The 23,413-nt window shown below is 34.1% G+C and overlaps 1 protein-coding gene across 2 annotated transcripts in view; it reads left to right on the plus strand.

Moving 5' to 3' along the window:
- Positions 1-23,413, plus strand: part of LOC148955005 (protein Fe65 homolog) — a 196,675-nt gene that overhangs the window by 145,071 nt on the left and 28,191 nt on the right. For both annotated transcript variants that reach the window (XM_089108014.1, XM_089108015.1), the window contains exons 11-13: positions 6,565-6,654; positions 12,883-13,085; positions 16,956-17,135. In XM_089108014.1, the coding sequence (XP_088964140.1) occupies positions 6,565-6,654; positions 12,883-13,085; positions 16,956-17,135 (473 nt within the window). The remainder of the gene's footprint in view (positions 1-6,564; positions 6,655-12,882; positions 13,086-16,955; positions 17,136-23,413) is intronic.

Raw genomic sequence — 23,413 nt, forward strand, 5'->3', positions numbered from 1 at the left:
AGTGGCGCGAAAAATTGTTTTCATCCGGTATTATTTATCTCTATTATCTCTGCGCAACTTTCCTTGATCAAAGTGCCTTACCATCTTTTCCAGTGTCCTGTCCCTAGCCTCAAAGCGAAGTTAAATCTGAATTTTTATTATACGGAAATAGTGCTCTGTTTAAAATCTGCGGCTAAAACGGCTGTCCCAGTTGAGCGTGTACGCAGTGGTACGAGGAATAATTTTTGGTCTGTAAATGGTGATGTTTTTGCTGCAAAAAAAGAGCTAGATTCTGGCTCCGCATGTGGTACGCATGTGAACGCCCCCAAGCTGGAACAGTATTTCGTCTAAAGCAGAAAACAAAAAAGGAATATAAACTAGCTATGAGAGATGCTCGCGTAAATGGTTGGGATGCTCTCACAGATCAAAAATCATGTAGCAGAGTTATTAAGGGATGTGAGTGTGAGCCTAAAGTGCAGTCTTCATTTGATATTAGTGACTTCATGTTGCATTATACAAACGTTTTTTTTTTCAAGATGTGCTGAATCCTTGCATATCAGTTATAATCCTTTATAGTCCGTTATAATTATATAATCCGTATTTAGAAGCCTCTGTGAGTGTGAGTGTGAGCCTAAAGTGCAGTCTTCACTTGATATTAGTGACTTCATGTTACATTATACAAACGTTTTTTTTTAAATATTTTCTGAATCCTTGCATATCAGTTATAATCCGTTATAGTCCGTTATAATTATATAATCCGTATTTAGAAGCCTCTGTGAGTGTGAGTGTGAGCCTAAAGTGCAGTCTTCACTTGATATTAGTGACTTCATGTTACATTATACAAACGTTTTTTTTTAAAGATTTGCTGAATACATTCAAATCAGTTATAATCCGTTATAGTCCGTTATAATTATATAATACGTATTTAGAAGCCTCTGTGAGTGTGAGTGTGAGCATAAAGTGCAGTCTTCAATTGATATTAGTGACTTCATGTTTATTTTTACAAACGTTTTTTTTTCAAGATGTGCTGAATCCTTGCATATCAGTTATAATCCGTTATAGTCCGTTATAATTATATAATCCGTATTTAGAAGCCTCTGTGAGTGTGAGTGTGAGCCTAAAGTGCAGTCTTCACTTGATATTAGTGACTTCATGTTGCATTGTACAAACGTTTTTTTTTCAAGATGTGCTGAATCCTTGCATATCAGTTATAATCCGTTATAGTCCGTTATAATTATATAATCCGTATTTATAAGCCTCTGTGAGTGTGAGCCTAAAGTGCAGTCTTCAATTGATATTAGTGACTTAATGTTGCATTATACAAACGATTTTTTTTTAAAGATGTGATTAATCCTTGCATATCAGTTATAATCCGTTATAGTCCGTTATAATTATATAATCCGTATTTAGAATCCTATGTGATTGTTTGTGTGAGCATAAAGTGCAGTATTCACTTTATATTATTGACTTCATTTTGCATTATACAAACGTTTTTTTTTTAAATATTTGCTGAATCCTTTCATATAAGTTATAATCCGTTATAGTCCGTTATAATTATATAATACGTATTTATAAGCCTCTGTGAGTGTGAGTGTGAGCCTAAAGTGCAGTCTTCACTTGATATTAGTGACTTCATGTTGCATTATACAAACGTTTTTTTTTTCAAGATGTGCTGAATCCTTGCATATCAGTTATAATCCGTTATATTCCGTTTTAATTATATACTCCGTATTTAGAAGCCTCTGTGAGTGTGAGCCTAAAGTGCAGTCTTCACTTGATATTAGTGACTTAATGTTGCATTTTACAAACGTTTTTTTTTTCAAGATGTGCTGAATCCATGCATTTCAGTTATAATCCGTTATAGTCCGTTATAATTATATAATACGTATTTAGAATCCTCTGTGAGTGTGAGTGTGAGCCTAAAGTGAAGTCTTCACTTGATATTAGTGACTTCATGTTGCATTATACAAACGTTTTTTTTTTTCAAGATGTGCTGAATCCTTGCATATCATTTATAATCCGTTATAGTCCGTTATAATTATATAATACGTATTTAGAAGCCTCTGTGAGTGTGAGTGTGAGCCTAAAGTGCAGTCTTCATTTGATATTAGTGACTTCATTTTACATTATACAAACGATTTTTTTTTCAAGATTTGCTTAAACCTTGCATATCAGTTATAATACGTTATAGTCCGTTATAATTATATAATCCGTATTTAGAAGACTCTGTGAGTGTGAGTGTGAGCCTAAAGTGCAGTCTTCACTTGATATTAGTGACTTCATGTTACATTATACAAACGTTTTTTTTTCAAGATGTGCTGAATCCTTGCATATCAGTTATAATCCGTTATAGTCCGTTATAATTATATAATCCGTATTTATAATCCTCTGTGAGTGTGAGTGTGAGCCTAAAGTTCAGTCTTCATTTGATATTAGTGACTTCATGTTGCATTATACAAACGTTTTTTTTTTAAATATTTGCTGAATAATTTAATATCAGTTATAATCCGTTATAGTCCGTTATAATTATATAATCCGTATTTAGAAGCCTCTGTGAGTGTGTGTGTGAGCCTAAAGTGAAGTATTCAATTTTTATTTTTTAATTCATTTTGCATTGTACAAAAGTTTTTTTTTTCAATTTGTTCTGAATCCTTGGATTACAGTTATAATACGTTATAGTACGTTATAAATATATAATACGGATTTATAATACTATTTGAGTGTGAGTGTGAGCCTAAAGTGCACTCTTAACTTGATATTAGTGACTTAATTTTAAATTATAAAAACGTTTTTTTTTTCAAGATGTGCTGAATCCTTGCATATCAGTTATAATCCGTTATAGTCCGTTATAATTATATAATCCGTATTTAGAAGCCTCTGTGAGTGTGAGTGTGAGCCTAAAGTGCAGTCTTCATTTGATATTAGTGACTTCATGTTGCATTATACAAACGTTTTTTTTTAAAGATTTTCTGAATCCTTGCATATCAGTTATAATCCTTTATAGTCCTTTATAATTATATAATCCGTATTTAGAATCCTCTGTGAGTGTGAGTGTGAGCATAAAGTGCAGTATTCATTTGATATTAGTGACTTCATTTTGCATTATACAAACGTTTTTTTTTTCAAGATGTGCTGAATCCTTGCACCAGTTATATTATAATTTAGTGGGTGTAATTTTTTTGCATCATTCTTTGCCACAGGAAAATGTAGTCTCGGTCAAATGATGCACAAGTGGCTATTAAACAGCTAAAAAGATATGCAAATTTTGACAGTGACGGAATTTTCTCAAAATTACTTGCGTTTGAGTGCCCAGTTCTGTTTTCACATATACAGTGGCTTTTTTCAAATGTGCCTCGCTCAATCTCTGGTTCCTGACAGTTTTCTGTCTGGTCTTGTCACTCAAGTGTTAAAGCGTTGTAAGCCTGCAAGTTCTTGCTCTAGTTTTCGCCCTATAACGGTTTCGTGTGTGTTTAGCAACATTTTTGCAAATGTAACCCTTATACATATAAAAAGTAAGTGTGGTTTCACTCCGTTTCAGTTTGGTTTCCGTAAAACCATGGGCTGTAGCCAGGCATATTTTCTTTTAAGCAAAATCATGAAACATGGTGTAATGAATCACCAGTCTCTATTTACTGTATCGGTTGATATTAGTGGTGTATTTGATAAGGTTGTACATTTGAAAGCATTATGTTCTCTATTAAGGACTGGTATCAATTTGTCAGCTGTAAAATTATTAGGGTATTGGTATGGTCTTGCAAATGTCCGTATTAAATGGAATAATGATGTTTCAAATCTGATTTCTGTCCGACGGAGAGTGCGACAAGGAGGGGTTCTTTCACCTTATATTTTCAAATGTGTTTTTTGGAGGTTGTCTTCGTACTTCCCCAAGTCTTTCGCCTTGGGTTTCGCCAAGTTATTTTTATAAAGATTTAGGTATTAGTCATAATGCTTATGCGGATGATGTCCTTCTAGTCAGTCGTACACGCCAAGGTCTGATCAATAATCTCAAAACCCTGTCTTCAGCATTGAGTAAGGTAGGTCTGTCTATTAATTATTTAAAGTGTGAATTTATATTTTTTAACAATAAGTCAAGTCATTATATTTATTAAGAATCTTTGTGTCTTCTTTTTAAGGGCCGTATTAAGTGGTTAGGTATTTCTTTTGCTCGCTCACTAGCTTCAACCTGCTGACTTATTATAAATGAATGTATACAAAGTATCAGGATTACCTAAGGTAAAATTTCTCCGAATCGTGGACGATTCAACCGGAGGGCACTTGGTCGCCTATATAGTGCATATTGTGCCCCTGCGATCTATTACCCACGTGGTTTCAATCACATCCTCCGTAAAAAGGATAGGAAGAAGTTGCGGATCAATTAATTTAAATTTGCAAAATTTTTTATGTACCTCCCAAGGTGCACCCGAGGTCGGTATCTCATAAATAATTTGTCAGTTAATGATGCCTCATTTGCCCTGCCTGTCCTTTTTGAGAGGATCTATGAGCAAGCAGCTTGCCGCATTGGTCCTTATGATCAATTAGTTATTTTTTTTAATTTAAGTGATCTTCCACCTATTTTGGATACCGGTTAATGTGATGTTAATGTGCTTTTATATGTATTATGAACCTTTTTTGTTTACTCCACTGTTTTTTTTTTCTTGAGTGGGTAATAAATGTTAGATTGACTGATTGATTGATTGACATTCCAGGGGCGAACTATCTTTTTTGCATAAATATTTTAGTACACTACATGCTTGCTGTCACAAGCTTGAATTTGAGAAATACTTTTCTCTTCGACATAAGCTATTTCTGTTAGGGATATTAATCCAGACATCTCTTTTATTCAGTCAAAGGTATGTGTTTGTGCAGGCCCATAGAAGTCTAAATTGTTAGTCATTTCCATAACTAATTAATAGCTTTATACTTCATTTCATTTTTTGTTTTATCAACTGTATGAATATATTTCCTACCCAGTGTGCTTCAATGATATAGGAAAAGGGCTACTTATTTGTACTTATTTGTACTTATTGTACTTATTTGTACTACTTATTTGTACTTTGCTGCGAGACCAGACGCAGACGCCTCATCGATGCGAGGCGTCTGCATCATCTATGCATACCATGCAGCATCTATGTGACGCTGCATCGTTGGTTCCCATTTGTCGCTATCTCGTTCCTGCGCTTCAACCAACCGGAGGCAGCAACTTTTCCATTCTTAGATAAACTTTCAAAATCTGCCAATGAGGTTGAAGTTGTTTTTGACAATTGCCCTCGGGTGATGTAGCGGGTACAATATTTCTGAGAGTGCTCATTTCTTCATAGATGTTTCCTGGGTATTTATTTAACCGACGGGTCTCTTGCCCGTTGACCCCTCCTCCTCTGTCAAAGAGGGCAGGAAAAGGGTTGTAGAGTGTTGTAGAAATTTTGCTGACTATCAAAAAACATGTGGTTCAAGTGAAAATGTGTCAGTATTGCCTTAGTCTAACTTGCTGCTAAATTACCATTTGGAACACAAACTGTGAGGCAATTGATTTGCATGATAATGACAAAAATTCGGGAAATTAGGTATATAAAGCTACAGCTGATAAAAAAAACAACCCTTTACTAGGACCATATATAGGAGATAAACCATAACCCCCCCCCCCTCCAAAAAAAAACCGTCAGGATTTCTATGATTTTAATGACACAGGAAAATCTGCTGAAGATAATCAGTACGAGCGGGGTTTTAACGAATTTTATAAGTCACCTAAGCTATGGTAGGGATCATTTGCGAATTTCTTTTGGAAGGACAAAATGTCAACATAACTGTCACATAAAGATCCTTTCGAAATGATTGAACAGGACAGACTTATAAACCCTTGGGTATAGCTATATGAGTATTTTGTTACCCAACGAAATTAGGATACTCAGTTGAGAATATGATGCAGAAGATGTACTGTGGTAGAGTAAAATTGTATAGAAGACAGATTTTTTAACTCATAATAACACCCATTTTTCTTGAAAATGGGTGTTATCATCTCTACAAACTAGAGATGATTTTCATTTACTTTAGTTGTCGGACCAATAGAGATCCGAGGATACCTCAGAAGGCACGAGGACTGAACCAAAACAATAGGTTTTTCTTTGAAAGTGGAAAATGGGTAATCCTCAGTTAGAGTTAGGGATCTTTTCTCTTATTTTCGTTGAAATTAACTTGCCGTGTATTTAGCCTCCATACTCGAAAGATCAACTGGAAACTCCAAACTGATTTTACTTGAATCATGATTTATAGAATTTCGATTTAGGTCTTTGTATTGTTAGCGGAAGGGTGAATTTTACTTACTAGGTTGCTTTAAAATTGTCTCCAAGTTTTAAAAAAAAACTTGCCTAAATTTGTTTTGAGCTCCTGAACCAAAAACCGTTCAATTTTATTTCTCAGTTTTACTTATCTAGTTGAGATTATTAGAACTGCAGTCTTTAGTTTCCCTTTGGTATTATTGAAAGCATAACAGGTTTTCAGTAATACCCCTTTTGAAAGACAGTCGCTATTTCTATAAATTCCATTTTGTTAACACTAGTTCTAAATTTTAAAGGTTTATAATATTTTTAGCTGGATGTGGCCTTCGAGGAGGAGCTATTCGTCCAACGAATTTGCCCACTCAACAAAGAAAAGGTTTCAAAACTCCGCAGGTTATACCAGGTAAGGAGAATCTTCTTTTGTCTTTTCATTTCGAGCGAATTTTTAAAGATTCTACCATTGACAATCTTTTTAAAGACGGTCTATTAGATTTTATACTTTAGCTCTTTAACCACAAAATATTCTGCGAGCCTAAATAGGTAGGGAAGAAAACCCTTAGGACTGGCTTTCCTTGTTCTTTAGCGATATGCAAAGTCAGGACAGATGAACTTTTTTTTAGACTTACCTAGACATGACTAAATCTTTCAGATAACTACTTTCTATGGCGCATCTTTTCTTTTCTTTTACCTATTTCTAAGTCCCAATTTCATTATGTATGATTCTTATGTGAAGAAAACCCTTAGAATTGTCTGGCCTTATTCAATAGCGTGCAAAGTCAGGATTGACGAACTTTTTTTTGGCTTTTTTATTGTGTATCCTGACATAATTGAATTTTTCAGATAAATACGTTCTAAGGTGCCTTTTTTTTGCTTTGTTTATCTGTAATTCCCACTTTCTAGGATAATAGTTGAAGAAAGGTTAAGATAGCTAAGCCAAGTATTACTGACGAAGGATGATAAATTGCCAAATATTGTTCTTTTTGGCCATCTATCTGGGGCCAAACAAAAAGCAGATTTTGGCCCTCTCCCAATAGGATGGGAAGGGGTCAGGTCAAATTATTTGAAGGAAATTGAAACGTCATGGTTTGGCCTTCAACGGCTTGGTGCTCTTTTGAGTTGTTAGTACAAGTAGTAGTGGCAATTGTAGTTTATCTGGAGTAAAAACTAACTTAGAGGCCCTTCCTTAATCCATGGTAAGTATTGGGCTATATCTATTATTTGTAGAAAGTGGTCCTTATTGAAAATGTTAGTTCTTCCTAGGCTCAGCACTAATCCTAGCCTTTTGACTTCGGTTCTAGAAGTCCCGTGGGCTCCCACTGGGACTATCTTTTTCTCTTGACGATGCATCAGTGTTATTAAATCTAGTTAATATTGTGTTTTTTTTATGATGTTAGTGCAACAATAAGGGGTAACTTTAGTAGTAACTGTAAAATTAATTTGTATGGCTAAAATTCTTTTTATGTAAAATTCTTTTAAAATTCATTTATGTAAATTTAACTTCATATATCTGATTTCGTTTGAATTTTTCTTTGAAAAACTGTTCCAGCTATGATATTTTTAATTTCGAGTGAGGAAATAAACAATTTCTGATACCACACTCGCTAAGCATGACAAAGGAAAAATTTAATGAAGAAAACGAGGATAATCACAGCCAGTGACAAAAATAGAATACGCTAAAAAATTTCGTTCGAGACCTCCTCTGAACTGTCTTTATTGTAGAACTAAGATAAAAAATGAAGATGCCAAATTTTAAAGGTTTTTTTTTTTACTGCTTCCCAGTTTTTTTCTCATTTTGGAATATAGGGCTAAATAGTGAAGTTTTTTCTAATCGCCCACAAAAAGGGATGCCTTCAGTTGAACATTTTGGTATTGTTGTCTCTTTTTCTTTATAACCTTTTTAAACCTTATGGATTCCAGCAAATTGATGTGATATCTATTGCAAAATAAAATGTTCACGATATATTTCAGTTCCGGGACTATATTAGCTTCAGAACATATTCGTAACACCAGATCAGTTTGGGATATATCGACTCCTCTTTGTACGCAAAGAGGGGGGCAGGAAGAAAAATGCAAATACATATCGTTATGTGCAAAATTCCTATTAAAAAAAAAAAAAAAAAAAAAAAAAAAAAAAAAACTCAAGGCCGAGAGACTTTTAGAATTAAAACATTGAGAAAAAGCTGTTTATGAATATCTTTTAGTTCTGAGGTGAACTAAAGATTAGAATCCAAGGTGTTAAGATGCACCAAGAAGGTCGTAAGTGACGTTTCCCCATGATCCCACACAGAAATAACGTCGTCCACAAACCTGGAACGGTACTTTAAAGTTAAAGTATGCAAAGCAGAAGTTTCAAAAATTCTATGTAAAAAGTGGCCAAAAGGGCGGAAGGCGTTGTACTCATTGGTACACCCATTGTTTGGGTGAACAATTGGATTGGATTTTTTTGTTGTTTTTTTAAGGTTATTTTATAAAATGTGTATGATGTTTTTTCTTTGTACTGCATGTTTAGGTGTACTCAGACTTTTTATCAAATTTCTTTTTATCAGATTTCTTGAATTTTTAATTTTGAAAATTCAAGGTAAAAATCATTGCAAACATTGATAAGACGCATAACGTTTTCAATATCTTACGTTTTGTAGTCCATTTGGTTGATATTATGTTCTAGTTTTGTTTGAAAAGCAAATTCATATTTTTTAATGCCATAAGAGATACATATAGCAATAGAATTGAAACTAGCTAAAATTCTGTCTCTTTTTGTAGAAAGGTCCATTCAGTAAAGCAAACCTAAATTTTAATATATTAAATTTGCGTAAGCATAAGGGGATCAACAATTTTTGGACAACCAGTTTCCCTATCTGGCAGTTGGAGAGCTGTAAAAGGCCCTAATAGGGCACAGAGAAACTCCATCTTTGTGGAGTTTTGGGATATCCTAAAATTTAGGAACGAAACAACCTTTGGAATAAAATATTTTACATATCTGTATTATAATGAGTCATTCGGTTTTTAACATTCCTACTTCTTATCGTATTTTTTTTAGGTGAAATTAGGGTTTGAATCTCTAGGCTTATAAGTGTGTGTCGGATAAGATATCCATAACTTTTATATTATATGAGACTTTTTCAAGAATAATAACTTTATTTCCTTTGTCAGCCAAACGGGCTGACAAAGTCTTTTTCAACTTTCTGAGAGTTTGTCGGTCCTTTTAATATTTTAAGTTTTAGGAATACGGGAGGAAACCAAGATTACTCTTAACGACCTCTTCTCAAAGTAAATCTGGATTTTGGGATGAGAACGGTTGAGTGGATGCCTTGGCCGAAATACTTGCATGCTATTCTCTTTTTGTCACTCGCTGCGACTATTCACAATTTTTTTTTTGCTTCGATTTTTTGCTTTAGAATGAGAAAAAAAAACATTCTTTTAAGCTAGGTTATAACAGGTCCAAATTTTGCAATAGTAGAAAGATTTTCTCGTTGCTTGATTAAAAATAGTTTCTTTTATCCAAATGGTCAACCCACTTACGTTTCGGACTCAGAGTTGAAAAATATGTTTCTTCAGCAGTCAAAATTGTGTTAAAAAGAATAGCTTGTAAAGTTATAATTTACATTAATTTTCTACATTCTTTTTAAGCCTACTGAATAATCACAGTCAAGACTATAGCAATGACTATGCACTATATGTACTATATTTAATATACTGCATATAGTACAAAAAAAAAAAAATAAAAAACTAAAAAAATATAAATATATATATATATATATATATATATATATATATATATATATATATATATATATATATATATATATATATATACATATTTAATAAAATATATTAAATATGTATATATATTTTTTTAAGTTTTCACTCAAAATTTTTTTGTAAAAGGCCGTAGAGAATTTCACTTTCAATCGGAAATATTGAGGCACAACTCAGATCATGGGGTGTTTTAATCATCATCTTCCGCTTGACAAAATTTACTGTCTAGACTTGAATTTCTACCTAGCATGGGCGCCCATAAGCTGAATTCCAGGGGGGGGGGGGCAAACCTCATCTTATTGGCACTTTTAATGCTATATCATAGAAATCTCAGAACAAAAATATAAAAATAAGGCACCATCATTCAGCCCCATATGGGCGCCCATGCTACCTAGCTATAAGGTGTGATGTATAGTTACAGTTTCTATAAATAAATTGAAGAAAACAATGCAAGGATTTCCAAAAAAAGTCTAAAGTAGCATGTACTTCAAGGCCAGCACAGTCAAATATAAGGAATATGTCAAGTAATAGAATTGATGGCAAAATGGCGAATAAAGTAATGGATGAAGGACTTGCGATATCTTTCTGTTGGAAAAGTGAAATTTCTTCTGTCAGAACTTATATTTATAATTAATAAATAATGAAAAAGGAATGGGTGATGATTGTCATCTGGAGCGCAGTTTAAGGCCAAGTTTTAACGGATAAAATTCATTGTTTGTGTTTTATATACCAGACTGCGACAAAATTTGGCCAATTCTTTGCATTACGTGTGCGTAACACGTTACTTTTTTGTCTATTATGACCATATAGCTAGTTGAACTTACAGGTATGATCCATTTTAGGGCGAAGATAATAGCTTGATTGTAGCATATATAATCAATTATTATTATAAATATGTTTAATATATAATTAAATTAATATATAAAATATATATAAAATATAAATATGATTATAAATATAATTAATTATAATTAGGAACGTATCCTCATTCTCTCATCTCCTCGCAATATTCGGCAAATTAGCTCAAAATGTAGAAAGCACTGATTCTTGTTAAATATTGACATTGGGCAGACGACTTTCATAGCCCGTGAAATAAATTGTTACCAGGAGACTTAGTATTCTCTATAGACTTTGAACTTTATACCTAAAGGATATTGAGCGGGAGCTTCCCTTTGTTTGAAGACAGATTTATGATCTGGTTGGACAATCCTTTCATATAAAATTGGTATCCTTGATCTTAGTACTGTGGATTGGATGTGCTAAAGAAGGAATTAAATCTCTGAAAAAAGAAAACCGACTTTAGATGTAAATGTCCTGTTATTTAACTCTACATAACTACACCTAACTATTGAACAAATAATGCCTTGATTCTCAAGCTAGAAAAAGATGTAGCCTAGTGTAGACCAATGAAGTAGGTACAACTCATTGCGAACAAGTCATTGCAGTATCAAGCCGCCTGAGACCAAGGCAGCTACGCACGCTCCTCCTCTATCCCAATTTGTTCAAAGCTTCCCTTTTTACACCCTCCCAGGAAGTTTCAATTTCCCTTAAATTTTTCCTTGCGACGTCCTCCCATCCCATTCGGGAATAATCTATATAAGGGAATTTATTTCAATAAAATCTTCTTTTTTTATTGAAAGTAACGCCTTTTCAATTCAAGTAATACAATCAATATAGTCTAGTGCACACGGGGATAACTTAAAAATTTTCCGTTTCATTTTGTATCTATTGATATTGGATTAGCTAGTCACTTTGGATTTTTGATGCATGTTCATGTCTATGAGAAACAGAGAAAATATTCTTTTGTTTAGTCCGTGCCTTTTGTGTTTCTAGTCTCTTACCTGTTTTTTTCGTGTTCAGTTTAGCACGATATTTTCGTATAGCTGCTTGTATTTACTATGTTAAGGGTGTTTTACTCTTTAATTAAACTTCCTTGAATGTCTTGATAATAAAGAAGGTCTATTTTGTGGTTTATAATTTCGATCCTTTCTACTACGAGTATCCACTTTGTATCAATAAGCTAACTTCATTTTTTTCGTAATATTTTATATTTTGACACGCAAACCACTTTTAAAGAGCGATTAGTTTGTTTTTTTTCTTACATTTTGACGCAGTTCAGATTAAATTTAACGAACGTATTGGTTTTTGTGCAATAAGGGATATTTATTGTGTGTGTAATTGGTGTAAATATCTTTATCTTCGATTAGAACGTTATCATTTAGCAGAAATAAAAGCAAATTATAGAGTTCAGAAAATTCCAATATTAAAATATCTTCAAAAAGAACCAGTCCCCTTGCCACCCGAATGAAGGTGATTGTCCTATTTTAAGGGTAGATAACTGTATAAGCGGGTGGTTTCGAGAAGTCTTGTGTTGAAACAGGGCTGTGTCCTTCCACTTCCCCTGGGATAATTCTGATGGCTATAGTTTGGGTTAAAGCTATAGTACTAGCTAGGAACGTAGGATTATCATTGAAACAAAAGGTTATATTTGGCTTAAATTATGTAATTAATGTCAGACCACTTTGGAATCGTGTAGAAAAGGGTAATGGTATTCGTGATTTTCCTACTATACGTTACGTAAACCTAGGGCTTCTATATAAATTTAAAAGGGTGAAATATTTAATTTAGTGGGTCCTACACAAGGTGTAGTACCCACTGGTGTAGTATGAAATCGTAATCGTAAATCGTAATCGTAAGGTGTAGTATGAAAATCGGTAATGAAAAAGATTGATAAGTGGATAAAAACTTATTTTGTACTTTAGGGTACTTGGATACAAATAAATTTTATCTTTAAAATGTTTTTCTTAATTTTGAGAAAGATAGTGACGGTTGTGTTTTTTTTCTATTGTAATGTTGAATATGTTTTCCTTTTCAGTTCCTAGTTTCCCCACTCCAATGGAAGAGCCACGAAAGACTATGAAAGCTCTATACGTTGGTTCAATCCCAGTCTCTAAGCCAAGTGGTATTGATATCCTTAATGAAGCTATTGATAAATTGGTTATATCTGTTGATCCTGATCAGTGGCTTGCTGTTAATGTTTCTGTTGCGCCCTCAGTCGTTACTGTTTTTGATGCTAACGTAAGCTTTTTTCTTTGGTTTCTTTTTATGAAGGTGTATCTTTTGCAGTTCAGTAGATTTTTATCAAACTGATTCAATATTCAAACTTATTTTACTGATTCAAACTGATGAATCTGATTCTAAAAGTTGTGACCTTGTTCTGATGAGTTTGTAAGTTGTTCGCTGAAATAGTTGACCTTGTTATTCCTGAGAAAAAAAATATTTCCTTTCTTTTTTTTGTCACTGAGGGGTTGATTTCTTAATTACTCATTTGTTGACAATTAAAATTAACGAATCTTCCATTGGATTGCAACTAATATTTCTTGTTATACTCTTCTTGGTAATCCTGCATGAAGACTGCTGAGAAAAAAGACTGTAATAACAGAGAGTGTGATCCCATTGAATTCCTCATTTTTTCACAGGAAAAAATTACTTAATAAATAATTTAATAAATTATTCAATACAAAATAGTATACATAAAATCACAATTAGTATACAGAAAATTTCTATAAACCTTATTTTCACAATTATTCCTATTTTGATCCAAGTTTTGCATATAGCCCTGGCTGTATGTAGCCCCATTAGAGGGGAAGGGCTCAATTTCCAGGGCAATGATCCACTATTTTTCTAAGAGTGTTGAATGAGCAACCATTGGTACCATTCTTTTGTTATTCCTTCTCAGGAATCCTGATAATCCTTCTTAATTCGCGATTACCTTTCCAGTCCTGTAATGAAAATTGTTTTAAAAACATTTTAGTTTTTGCTCTTTTTTCATGGGCTTTCCATTGTAGTCTATTTACGGGAAATTGATAAATTTCTAACCTACGGAGTTTTTCTGAAAAGTGTGGTCTTCGGGATGGATTGATGAATGAGACATTGCATTTCAAAATATACGGACAGTTCTTACAGGAACTGTACGTAGATGGCTTTTGATTGTCCGTAGAATGAGACATTGCATTTCAAAATCTACGGACAGTTCTTACAGGAACTGTACGTAGATGATTTTTAATTGTCCGATTGTCCTGTACGTAGAAGGGCTTTTGACTGTACATTAACTGCAGGAAGAAAGGATGTCTTTTGATTGTCCTTAAGTCAGAGCCCGCAGTGCGTTATCTGAAAGCGGTTTTATAGTCTATAATTTTAAAGCATATTGTAGAGAGGATTTCCAGTAAGTCTTTGTTTTTTTAACTATTTTTTTTTTCGAGTGGAAAACTCCATTCTAGTATTCAATTTGGCAGGTATCAGTATCAAGTTGAAGTTAGATTAGAATCGGAAAGTGCTTAAGTTTGGTTATGGTTTTCATGATTGCATGAGAAACTCTTTATTGATTATACCAAAGCTTTAGTCTTTGTTTTAGACTATTACATATAATCATCGCATATTCATTTGTATGAAGATAAACAGTATTATCTTCGAAAAGACAGAACTTAGCGCAAAATTGTAACTTTCCAGCCCCTGAGGATGAACGTGCTTTAAAACAATTGGCTACAAATCACTCAGTCGTGGAGATGGATATAAATTTTTCTCGCCATTTGGCACGAGTATCTAACCCCTCCCCCTTATGCTGATCCTGAATTACGATTCTTGCTCTTAAGTCATTCTCTATAACAGAGGAAAAATTCTCATTTTGATTATTTTTTTTTTCCCATTTTGATTATTTTTTGCTCTTAAGTCATTCTCTATAACAGAGGAAAAATTCTCATTTTGATTATTTTTTTTTTCCCATTTTGATTATTTTTTGCTCTTAAGTCATTCTCTATAACAGAGGAAAAATTCTCATTTTGATTATTTTTTTTTCCCATTTTGATTATTTTTTGCTCTTAAGTCATTCTCTATAACAGAGGAAAAATTCTCATTTTGATTATTTTTTTTTTCCCATTTTGATTATTTTTTGCTCTTAAGTCATTCTCTATAACAGAGGAAAAATTCTCATTTTGATTATTTTTTTTTCCCCGCTGGCCAACTTTCTAATATTACATCTCCAAGTCTTGCTATCATTAGTAAGGAGTTCCTAACGCAATCTTGGTGGTATTTGTGGAACAAAATTGTTTACACCATCAAGTACATTGGAATCTAAGAACATAGTATATTTTGAGACGTAAGATCATAGCCTTCTCGTGTATATACTGATTTTTAAGAAATAACAGCAAAGATTCGGTCATGTTCAATGTTTTAGACCAACATAAGGCTGCACTAGCTTGTATATATGGTGGATATTGAAAGTAACAGTCTCGCTTGGGTGTTATGAAATGCAGGGTAAAGCTGGTTTAATCAGAAACAAAGCATTTTGAGACCATCTTTATGGAACTTCTCGTCATTTTTTTTCTTAAAAAAGAAAAAAAATTCTTGATTCATAACATTTTAAAAGTTTTGAGGGGGGCGACAACTGCAAGTGTTTAATCGATTGAGTAGAAACAAAAGGAAAGTGCTACTCTAAATTATGAAGGTGAATATGACGAAAAGTTACTTCAATTCTTCAAATTGCCAAGGCAATGCAAATCTAGTTGACTTTCTTTTTTCATTGAACGTTTGTTGGGTGGGTCTAATCTTCGGGTCTAATGTTTGAATTCAGTCAGGAATTTTGTTTGAATCCAATGTGAGGGGGTAGTCTTTTTCATTCTTGATATTTATTCGAGTTCTTTTATTTTCAAAACTGAGTTTTTTGTTGTTGTTTTTTGTTCTGGTTTTACCTGAAATTTCTTTTTTTTTAGCGTTTCTTGAATTTTAATTGTGCTGTTTCAACTTTGTATAATTTTATGATTATTTTTCCTGCATCCTTTCCTATTTTTGTTATGCCTTGTACTGAAGACGGATTAGCGGATGCATTGCCAAAATATCTGCTTTTCCAATATTTGACTGACAGCAAAATTATTTGTAAAATTGGAGGAGAATATTGTTGCTAGGATAGCTGTTAGCTAACTTGGAAAGCTGTTTTGCAAAGGGACTGAAATTCTCAGGAATTAATTTATAACCTAAGTTTAGTCCCGGTTTCTGTGGTGGCATAGTGAATCGATGCTCTACTTGGCAATACGGGGGCCAGGGATCGATGCCCACTTTTGCAAGGCTGGGTGACAGGCTTTCTACTTGTACCTGTAAAAAAGATACTGTAGTTAAAACAACAGCAATGAATTCGGAGCATATATATCCTTTTTTATGTTCCAGAAAGGAACTTTCAAACTTTTGCGACCACCTCTATCCTAATTTTAAAGATTAAGAGATTACCTGAAATAGTTGTACTCTCGGGATATAAGTTGGACTCTGAGAATCAAATTCGCGTTATTTATGTAATATCCGGGGACTTTCATTAGAGAAATTAGATTTTCATGTGATGCTATGAGGTAAAGAGCCTCTTAACATTCACCTTTGCATAATTTTGGCTGCTCGTTTGGATGTCCAGTACCTTTATACATTCTTGGTGATCCGCAAATCATACATTTTCTACAGAGCTTCTATGTTCCAACCTACTTCAAACATCTCTCTTAAAATACTAAATCCTACCGTTTTCCTAGAAAAAACTATTGACCCCTCCCCCCAACCTAATCTCTCCAAAAAGATCACTTTGTTCGCCTTATGCCTTATTTATTATCATTATTGAGAAGATAAAATTAGATAAGGTGCATAACTTTGACTTCTTCATATGGATCTTTATTGAACTTCTTTTATGTAGATTTTCCATTTAGATGAAACTCATCAAGACAAGAGAAACAAAAATGAACATTTGTGTGAATCTGTAATTGTATTCTAATATTCATAATATTTTTTTTTTTTTTTTCCTTTTTATTTCCTAGTATGGCTCTGTATTGCTGTTTACTACATCCTTCCTTTTCCCACATTGCTTAATTTTGATTTTCATACCTTCTTTAGTGTTTTACTGATATTTCTTTTTTACAGGACGAAGAAAATATTATCGTTGAAAGCCGTGTTCGATTTCTTTCATTTCTTGGTATTGGACGTAATGTCAGGCACTGTGGTTTCATTGTTCACACCTCACAAGATACGTTTATAGCACATGTATTTGTGTGTGAGCCTTCGTCGGCAGCTCTTTGCAAAACAATTGAAGCAGCCTGCAAGGTAACTAAATTATCTATATGGTTTAGGTGATGTACTTGTATGCTTTTATGCACCGATTTTTGAGTTAAGTGAATTTTTCCATAAATAATACCGGAAATCAAAAGCTTGTTTTCGCTCAAGAAATAAAAGGTGCGGTTCTCGTAAAGCTTTTTAAGCTGAATTCAGTCTGAAATCAATCACATCAGTGAATCAGAGAAACAACTCCTGCTGGGAGTAGAGATAATTTATATAGAAGAGTTGGGCTGAAGGCTCTTTTGATCCTCAGGTTTATGGTACATCTCCTCACCTTATTTTCCCATCCGCCCCTGAAATCATCGTTGAGGTACGAGAAAAAGCCCTATTATTTTTCAGGATTTGATTACCCATGATAGGGTTGAGAGTCTTTTATACCCTCGTTTGTTCAGTGGTACAACACAAGTAGACAGTAATAATTAAGCTTCTGTCTATATTTTAATATTATGTGTTTTTTTTCTTAATTCAACATAGTGTTATAGGCAATGAATTGTTTTTGTTAAGTTTTTTTGGCTAATTTATTAGACTCGCGAATATACAATGTAACCATATGCGATGGAACTATTGACCGTGTTATTGTTAATATATGCCCAACAAGAACACAAATTTGGGTATTTGAGCCTGTGAGTAGTTGTTTTAAAATCAACTATCCGTTCAACCATTTCTGTCACTCACAAATTTGAAATACTGATTTTAGTAAAAATCAAAGTATTTGATTGACCCCTGCTTGTAGTATTCAGTATGTAAATCTACTTCTAAGTTTGCGGAATCCCACAACTCACAGTTTCGAATGAGTTGTAACCAAATATTCTGTATCTTAAAATTTGAAAATATTAGTGTCCTTATTAAAAGTAACCTGCTACCGTTAGCAGAATGCTGAGTTATTGTAATTTTGTAAAAAACCTATGATTTGTTTTATAACAACACTTATTCTTAACATGTTGTATGCCATCTATAAATTTTATATAATTAACCAGTTCTGCGTGGACGTTGAGATACTATGACTTGATTTTTGCGCCATCTACTGTATCATTTTTAGGTAGCAGTGAAACAGTTTACAATGGATTCCCCAGAATTTGAAAAAGAAAGAAAACCAATTGCATTAGTCCAAAACACCGTTCTGCAACTACCAATAGTTTCTTAAGCTAAGCACTAAAAACAATTAAATTTTCAAATATAAGAAAGGGGAAAACAAGGGTTGTTTAGTTGATTCTCCTCCAGTACTGGAACTTTTACAATGTTCCAAATTTTGAGGCAAATATATATAGACTATGAGTCCTTAATATTTAAAGAGCTCCGGGTAAGAGCACCTTCGCCGACTGCAGGTTTTCATGTCCATTTTACTGCAGAGGTATTTTTTTTTTAGTATATGTATGTATGTATAAATTTATTGCCCATCATAAATGTAAAATACAACACTGATGGAGTATAAAGAAAGAAAATGAAAAAAAAATAAAATCTGACAAATACAAATAGAACCAAAGCAAAGAAGAAAAGACAAGAAAAAAAAAAAATACAAATAAGGGCAATTACATGTAAGAACAAACATATTATCAACGACGGACAATTTCAGAGGTGCTTTCACCAATAATCTGCCTCCGATATTTCTCATTTCTTTTCTGTACCGCGGACACTGGACTTGCAACTCCATGCCGCGAGGATAGTGAGCTGTTATTAGTCCAGAGAGGAAGCCTTAGTAAATATTTCGCAAACTTGTAGAAACACTTCCGTACATCCTTAATATCTGAAGCAGTAAGAAGAGACCAAAATGCTGCAAGGGCAAGTAGACGCGGAACAGCAAATGCATTATAAACGCTAGCTAAGATACGGCGGTCGTAAAAACTTTAAAAGAGGCTCATTTGATTGGAAATTGAAAGTTTTAGTTCTCTTTAAGATTCAAAAGTGATGGGGGACAACTAGCTCAACTAAGACTGTGCATTGAAATTAAAATCAAAAGTTGAAGACAAATTGGTAAATCATAGGCAGCGCGCTAGCGCTGCCTAAGTAAAGAACGATGTGGGCACAATGTGTTGTTTCTCGGTCCTCTAAACCTGGGCACTTCATATCAAAGGACTTGTTGTAGAGAGTTCGAAAAGGGCTCATTCGACTGCAAATTGGAGTGGCTAGTGCCCTTTTAATAGTTGAAAGTGATTGGAGGGCAACTAGCCCCCCCACACGCCCTTCATTACCCCTAACACATCCAATCAAAATTTTGAGATAGCCATTTTGTTCAGCTTAGTTGATTTCCACATAGAAAATATGTTTTTGAGGAGGACACTTCCCCACAACGCACAAGGCAAGGGGTTTAAGCCATACCCTTGGGGCATATAAGGTTTTTATAGAAGGTGTTGTCGTAGAAACTTCAAGAAAGGCTCATTCGATTGGAAATTCAAAGGGCTAGTGCCCTTTTTAATAGTCGAAAGTGATTAGAGGGCAACTAGCCCCTCCTCGCATCCATCATTTTCCCCAACACATCCAATCACAATTTTGAGACCGCTATTTTGTTCAGTGTTGTGGATTTTCACATAGAAATTATGGTTTTGATAAGGACACTCCCCCACAGCCCTCAGGGCAAGGGTCGTAATTTATGCCCCAGCAACATGTAAAGTTTTTACTGAACGCGTCGTCGTAGAAACTTCTAAATGGGCTCATTCGATTGGAAATTGAAATGGCTAGTGCCCTTTTTAATAGTCAAAAGTGATTGGAAGGCAACTAACATCCCTTCCGCGCCCATCATTTTCCCAAACATATCCAGTCAAAATTTTTAGATAGTCATTTTGTTCCACGCAGTTTAAAGTTCAGGAAATTATATCATTAAACAGGACACTCCCCCACAGTCTTCAGGACAAGGGTTATAAATTAAGCCCTGGGGGTCTATAAGGTTTTTATTGAAATGTTTATCATAGAAACTTGAAAAGGGCTCATTCGATTGGAAATTCAAAGGGCTAGTGCACTTCTTAAAAGTCGAAAGTGATTTGAGGGCAACTAACCCCCCTCTCACGCCCACATTTTCCCCAAACACATCCAATCAAAATCTTTAGATAGCCATTTTATTCTACAAAGCTGAAAATTTTGGAAATTAGATCTTTAAGGATGACAACCCATCCCCCACAACCCTCAGGGCAATGGTTTTAAGTTATGTCCTGGGAGCATGTAAAGTTTTTATTGAAATTGATGTTGTAAAAACATCCAAAAGGGCTCATTCAATTGAAAATTGAAAGGTCTATTGCCCTTTTGATAGTCGAAAGTGATTGAAGGGCAACTATCCACCCTTTCATGCCCACCATTTCCCCAAACACATCTAACCAAAATATTGATATGTCCCTTCTTTTTTACACGTCTGGATAGTATGGAAAATAGATATTTTAGGATAATAGCCCGAATAGAGTCCTCAGCATACGGGTTGCGCCTAAAGGCGTGGGTGCAAGAAAGTTTTATCCAGGATGTTGCTGCATAAGCTTCGGAAGCGGCACATTTGATTCGCCATTGATAGAGCCCTTTTTAATACTCAAAGGTTAGGGGGGAGTAAATAACCCCCCCTCTTACGCCCTCTATTTCCCCAAACACATTCAATCAAAGTTTGTATATAGCCATTTTGTTCAACGTAGTTGAAGGTTGTAAGTTATGCCCTGGGGGCATATAAGGTTTTTAATGATAGAGTTGTCGTAAAAACTTCAAAAGGGGCTCATTCAATTGGAAATTGAGAGGGCTAATGCCCTTTTTAATAGTTGAAAGTGATTGGACGGTAACTAACCCCTCTCTTACGCCCACCATTCCCCAGAAAACATCCAATCAAAAATTTCAGATAGCCATTTTGTTCAATGTAGTAGAAAGTTCTGGAAATTAGGTCTTTGAGAATGACAAGCCCCCCTCCCCAGCCCTCAGGGCGAGGGTTGTAACTTATACCCTGGTGGAATATAAGGTTTTTATTGAAAGCGTTGTTGTAGAAACTTCAAAAGGGCTCATTTGATTGGAAATTGAAAGGGCTTAGTGCCTCTTTTTAATAGTTGAAAGTGATTGGAGAAAGACTAACGCCCCTCTCACACCCACCACTTTCCCAGACACATCCAATCAAATTTTTTAGACAGCTATTTTGTTTAACGTAGTAGAAAGTTCTGGAAATTAGGTCTTAGAGAATGACAACCACCTTCACAGCCCTTAGGGTAAGATTTGTAATTTATGCCCTGGGGGCATATAAGGTGTTTATAGGAAGTATTGTCATAGAAACTCAAAAAGGGCTCATTTGGTAGGAAATTGAAAGGTCTAGTGCCCTTTTTAATAGTCGAAAGTGATTGGAAGGCTTGACATTTTTATAGTAAAGATCGATGTGGGTATAATGTATTAATTTTGTTGTTGTTGTTGTTGTTGTTTAGACCAGGGCACTTTGTATCGAAGGAGTTGTCGCAGGAGCTTCGAAAAGGACTCATTCGATTGAAAATAGAAAGGGCTGATGCTCTTTTTAATAGTCGAAAGTGATTGGAGGAAAACTAATTCCCCTCCCACCCCCCCCCTCCCATTTGACTTTATGTTTAAAAACTAAATGTTGCCATACGATTAAATCAAAATGCACTGTGTTAATGCTAATCCCCGATAAGGCATCTCAGCAGTATCCCAAGAACGACTGAGGGTTTTATGTTCAAACTTCTGGGACTGCTTCTGCTCTTAAAATTTAACCAAATCAAAATAGCGTAAGTGTATCCAAGCTATCAAAGAAAGTAAACAGATTTTTTTGAGAATGGTATCAAGTTTTCCATTTCAGGTCAACTAGACGAGGTATGAAACTAAATTAAACACTTCTATTTGTGTCCAGATTTTTAAGAGGGTGTATATTGTTAAAAATTGCTAAAAAAAATTTCTCCAGCATACAAATAACAGGCCAAACTATAAATCTTTAAAAAAAAAGAAAAGATTTATAATATTATTTTCTTTTTCTCTGAAAAGACTATGCCAATATAAAACGAACAGAAATTAGTTAAAAAAAATATTTCCACAAAATAAGTTTTTCAAAGAAAAGTAATGAACTCCATTAAACAAAAAATGAGCAAAAATAAAGTCAAATAATCTACCAAGCGTGAAAATACCACAAATCAGCATCGATAAATAAATGAAACTCAAACCGAACAGAAATTACAATAAATAACCGAGTCAAACTGAAAACGAGCAGAAATTAACATAAGTTGGGCTCAAAACCCCTATGCCTTCCCAAGGCCAGAACATAATTTTGCACTTTACTGAAAAAAATGAATGTGCATTGTCAGTTTAATATACATATACTGATATTTAATAATCAAAATCTTAATATTATTTGATTTATTAAAGTTATAAAAGTAAAAATATTTATATTTTTTTTTTCCAGTAAAAATCAAATTATGTTCTGGCCTTGGGAAGGCATAGGGGTTTTGAGCCCAACTTATGTTAATTTCTGCTCGTTTTGAGTTTGACTCGGTTATTTATTGTAATTTCTATTCGTTTTGAGTTTCATTTATTTATCGATGCTGATTTGTGGTAGTTTCACGCTTGGTAGATTATTTGATTCTATTTTTGCTCATTTTTGTTTAATGGAGTTCTTTACTTTTCTTTGAAAAACTTATTTTGTGGAAAAAGTTTTTTTTAATTAATCACTAAAATTCGCAACATAAAGTGCAGCACTAGTAGAGATATGAGCCTATACCCTTTTGGAATACTATTTTGGTAACATGTGTATCTAAATGAAGAACAAATTTAAGTTTAAAATTTATCAGAAGAGAATTATGCTCAAATTTTACATTCTGCTTCAGCAGATTACTGCTATTTAAGCAGAATTAAAAATTCTGCTTCAATAGTAGTCTCAAAAGTTTCCTGGGCTTTTCCTGGCGCCACAACACCTGCGCTCGCCCTTTCTCCATCTCAGTCTGTTCAAAGCTCTACTCTTTACTCCATCCCATGAAGTTTCAAATACTTTTTATGATCTCATCTTACCCCGTTTAGGGACGATCTGCGTTTAGTGAGACCTAAGATGGATGGCAAAAAAAACACAGTTTTTGGCAATCTATCATCCTGCATACATAAAACGAGATCTAGCCATCTTAGCCCACTTTCTAGCCATAGAACGTGGTATAGAACCATATTTTTCTGACAACTTAAATTGTTTGATATATGTTCTATCAAGCGGGTGCCAAAAAATATTTCTCATATATATTACTCAGGAATGTACCTAAGAAGATTTTCCTCAGCCTTTTGGAAGCAACCAATGTTTCAAAACCCTGTTTTACCACTGCCGTTATCGG

This window comes from Artemia sp. Qi Xiang Cuo, chromosome 2, assembly GCF_049724085.1.
Source record: "Artemia sp. Qi Xiang Cuo chromosome 2, ASM4972408v1, whole genome shotgun sequence".
Lineage (NCBI taxonomy): Eukaryota > Metazoa > Arthropoda > Branchiopoda > Anostraca > Artemiidae > Artemia > Artemia sp. Qi Xiang Cuo.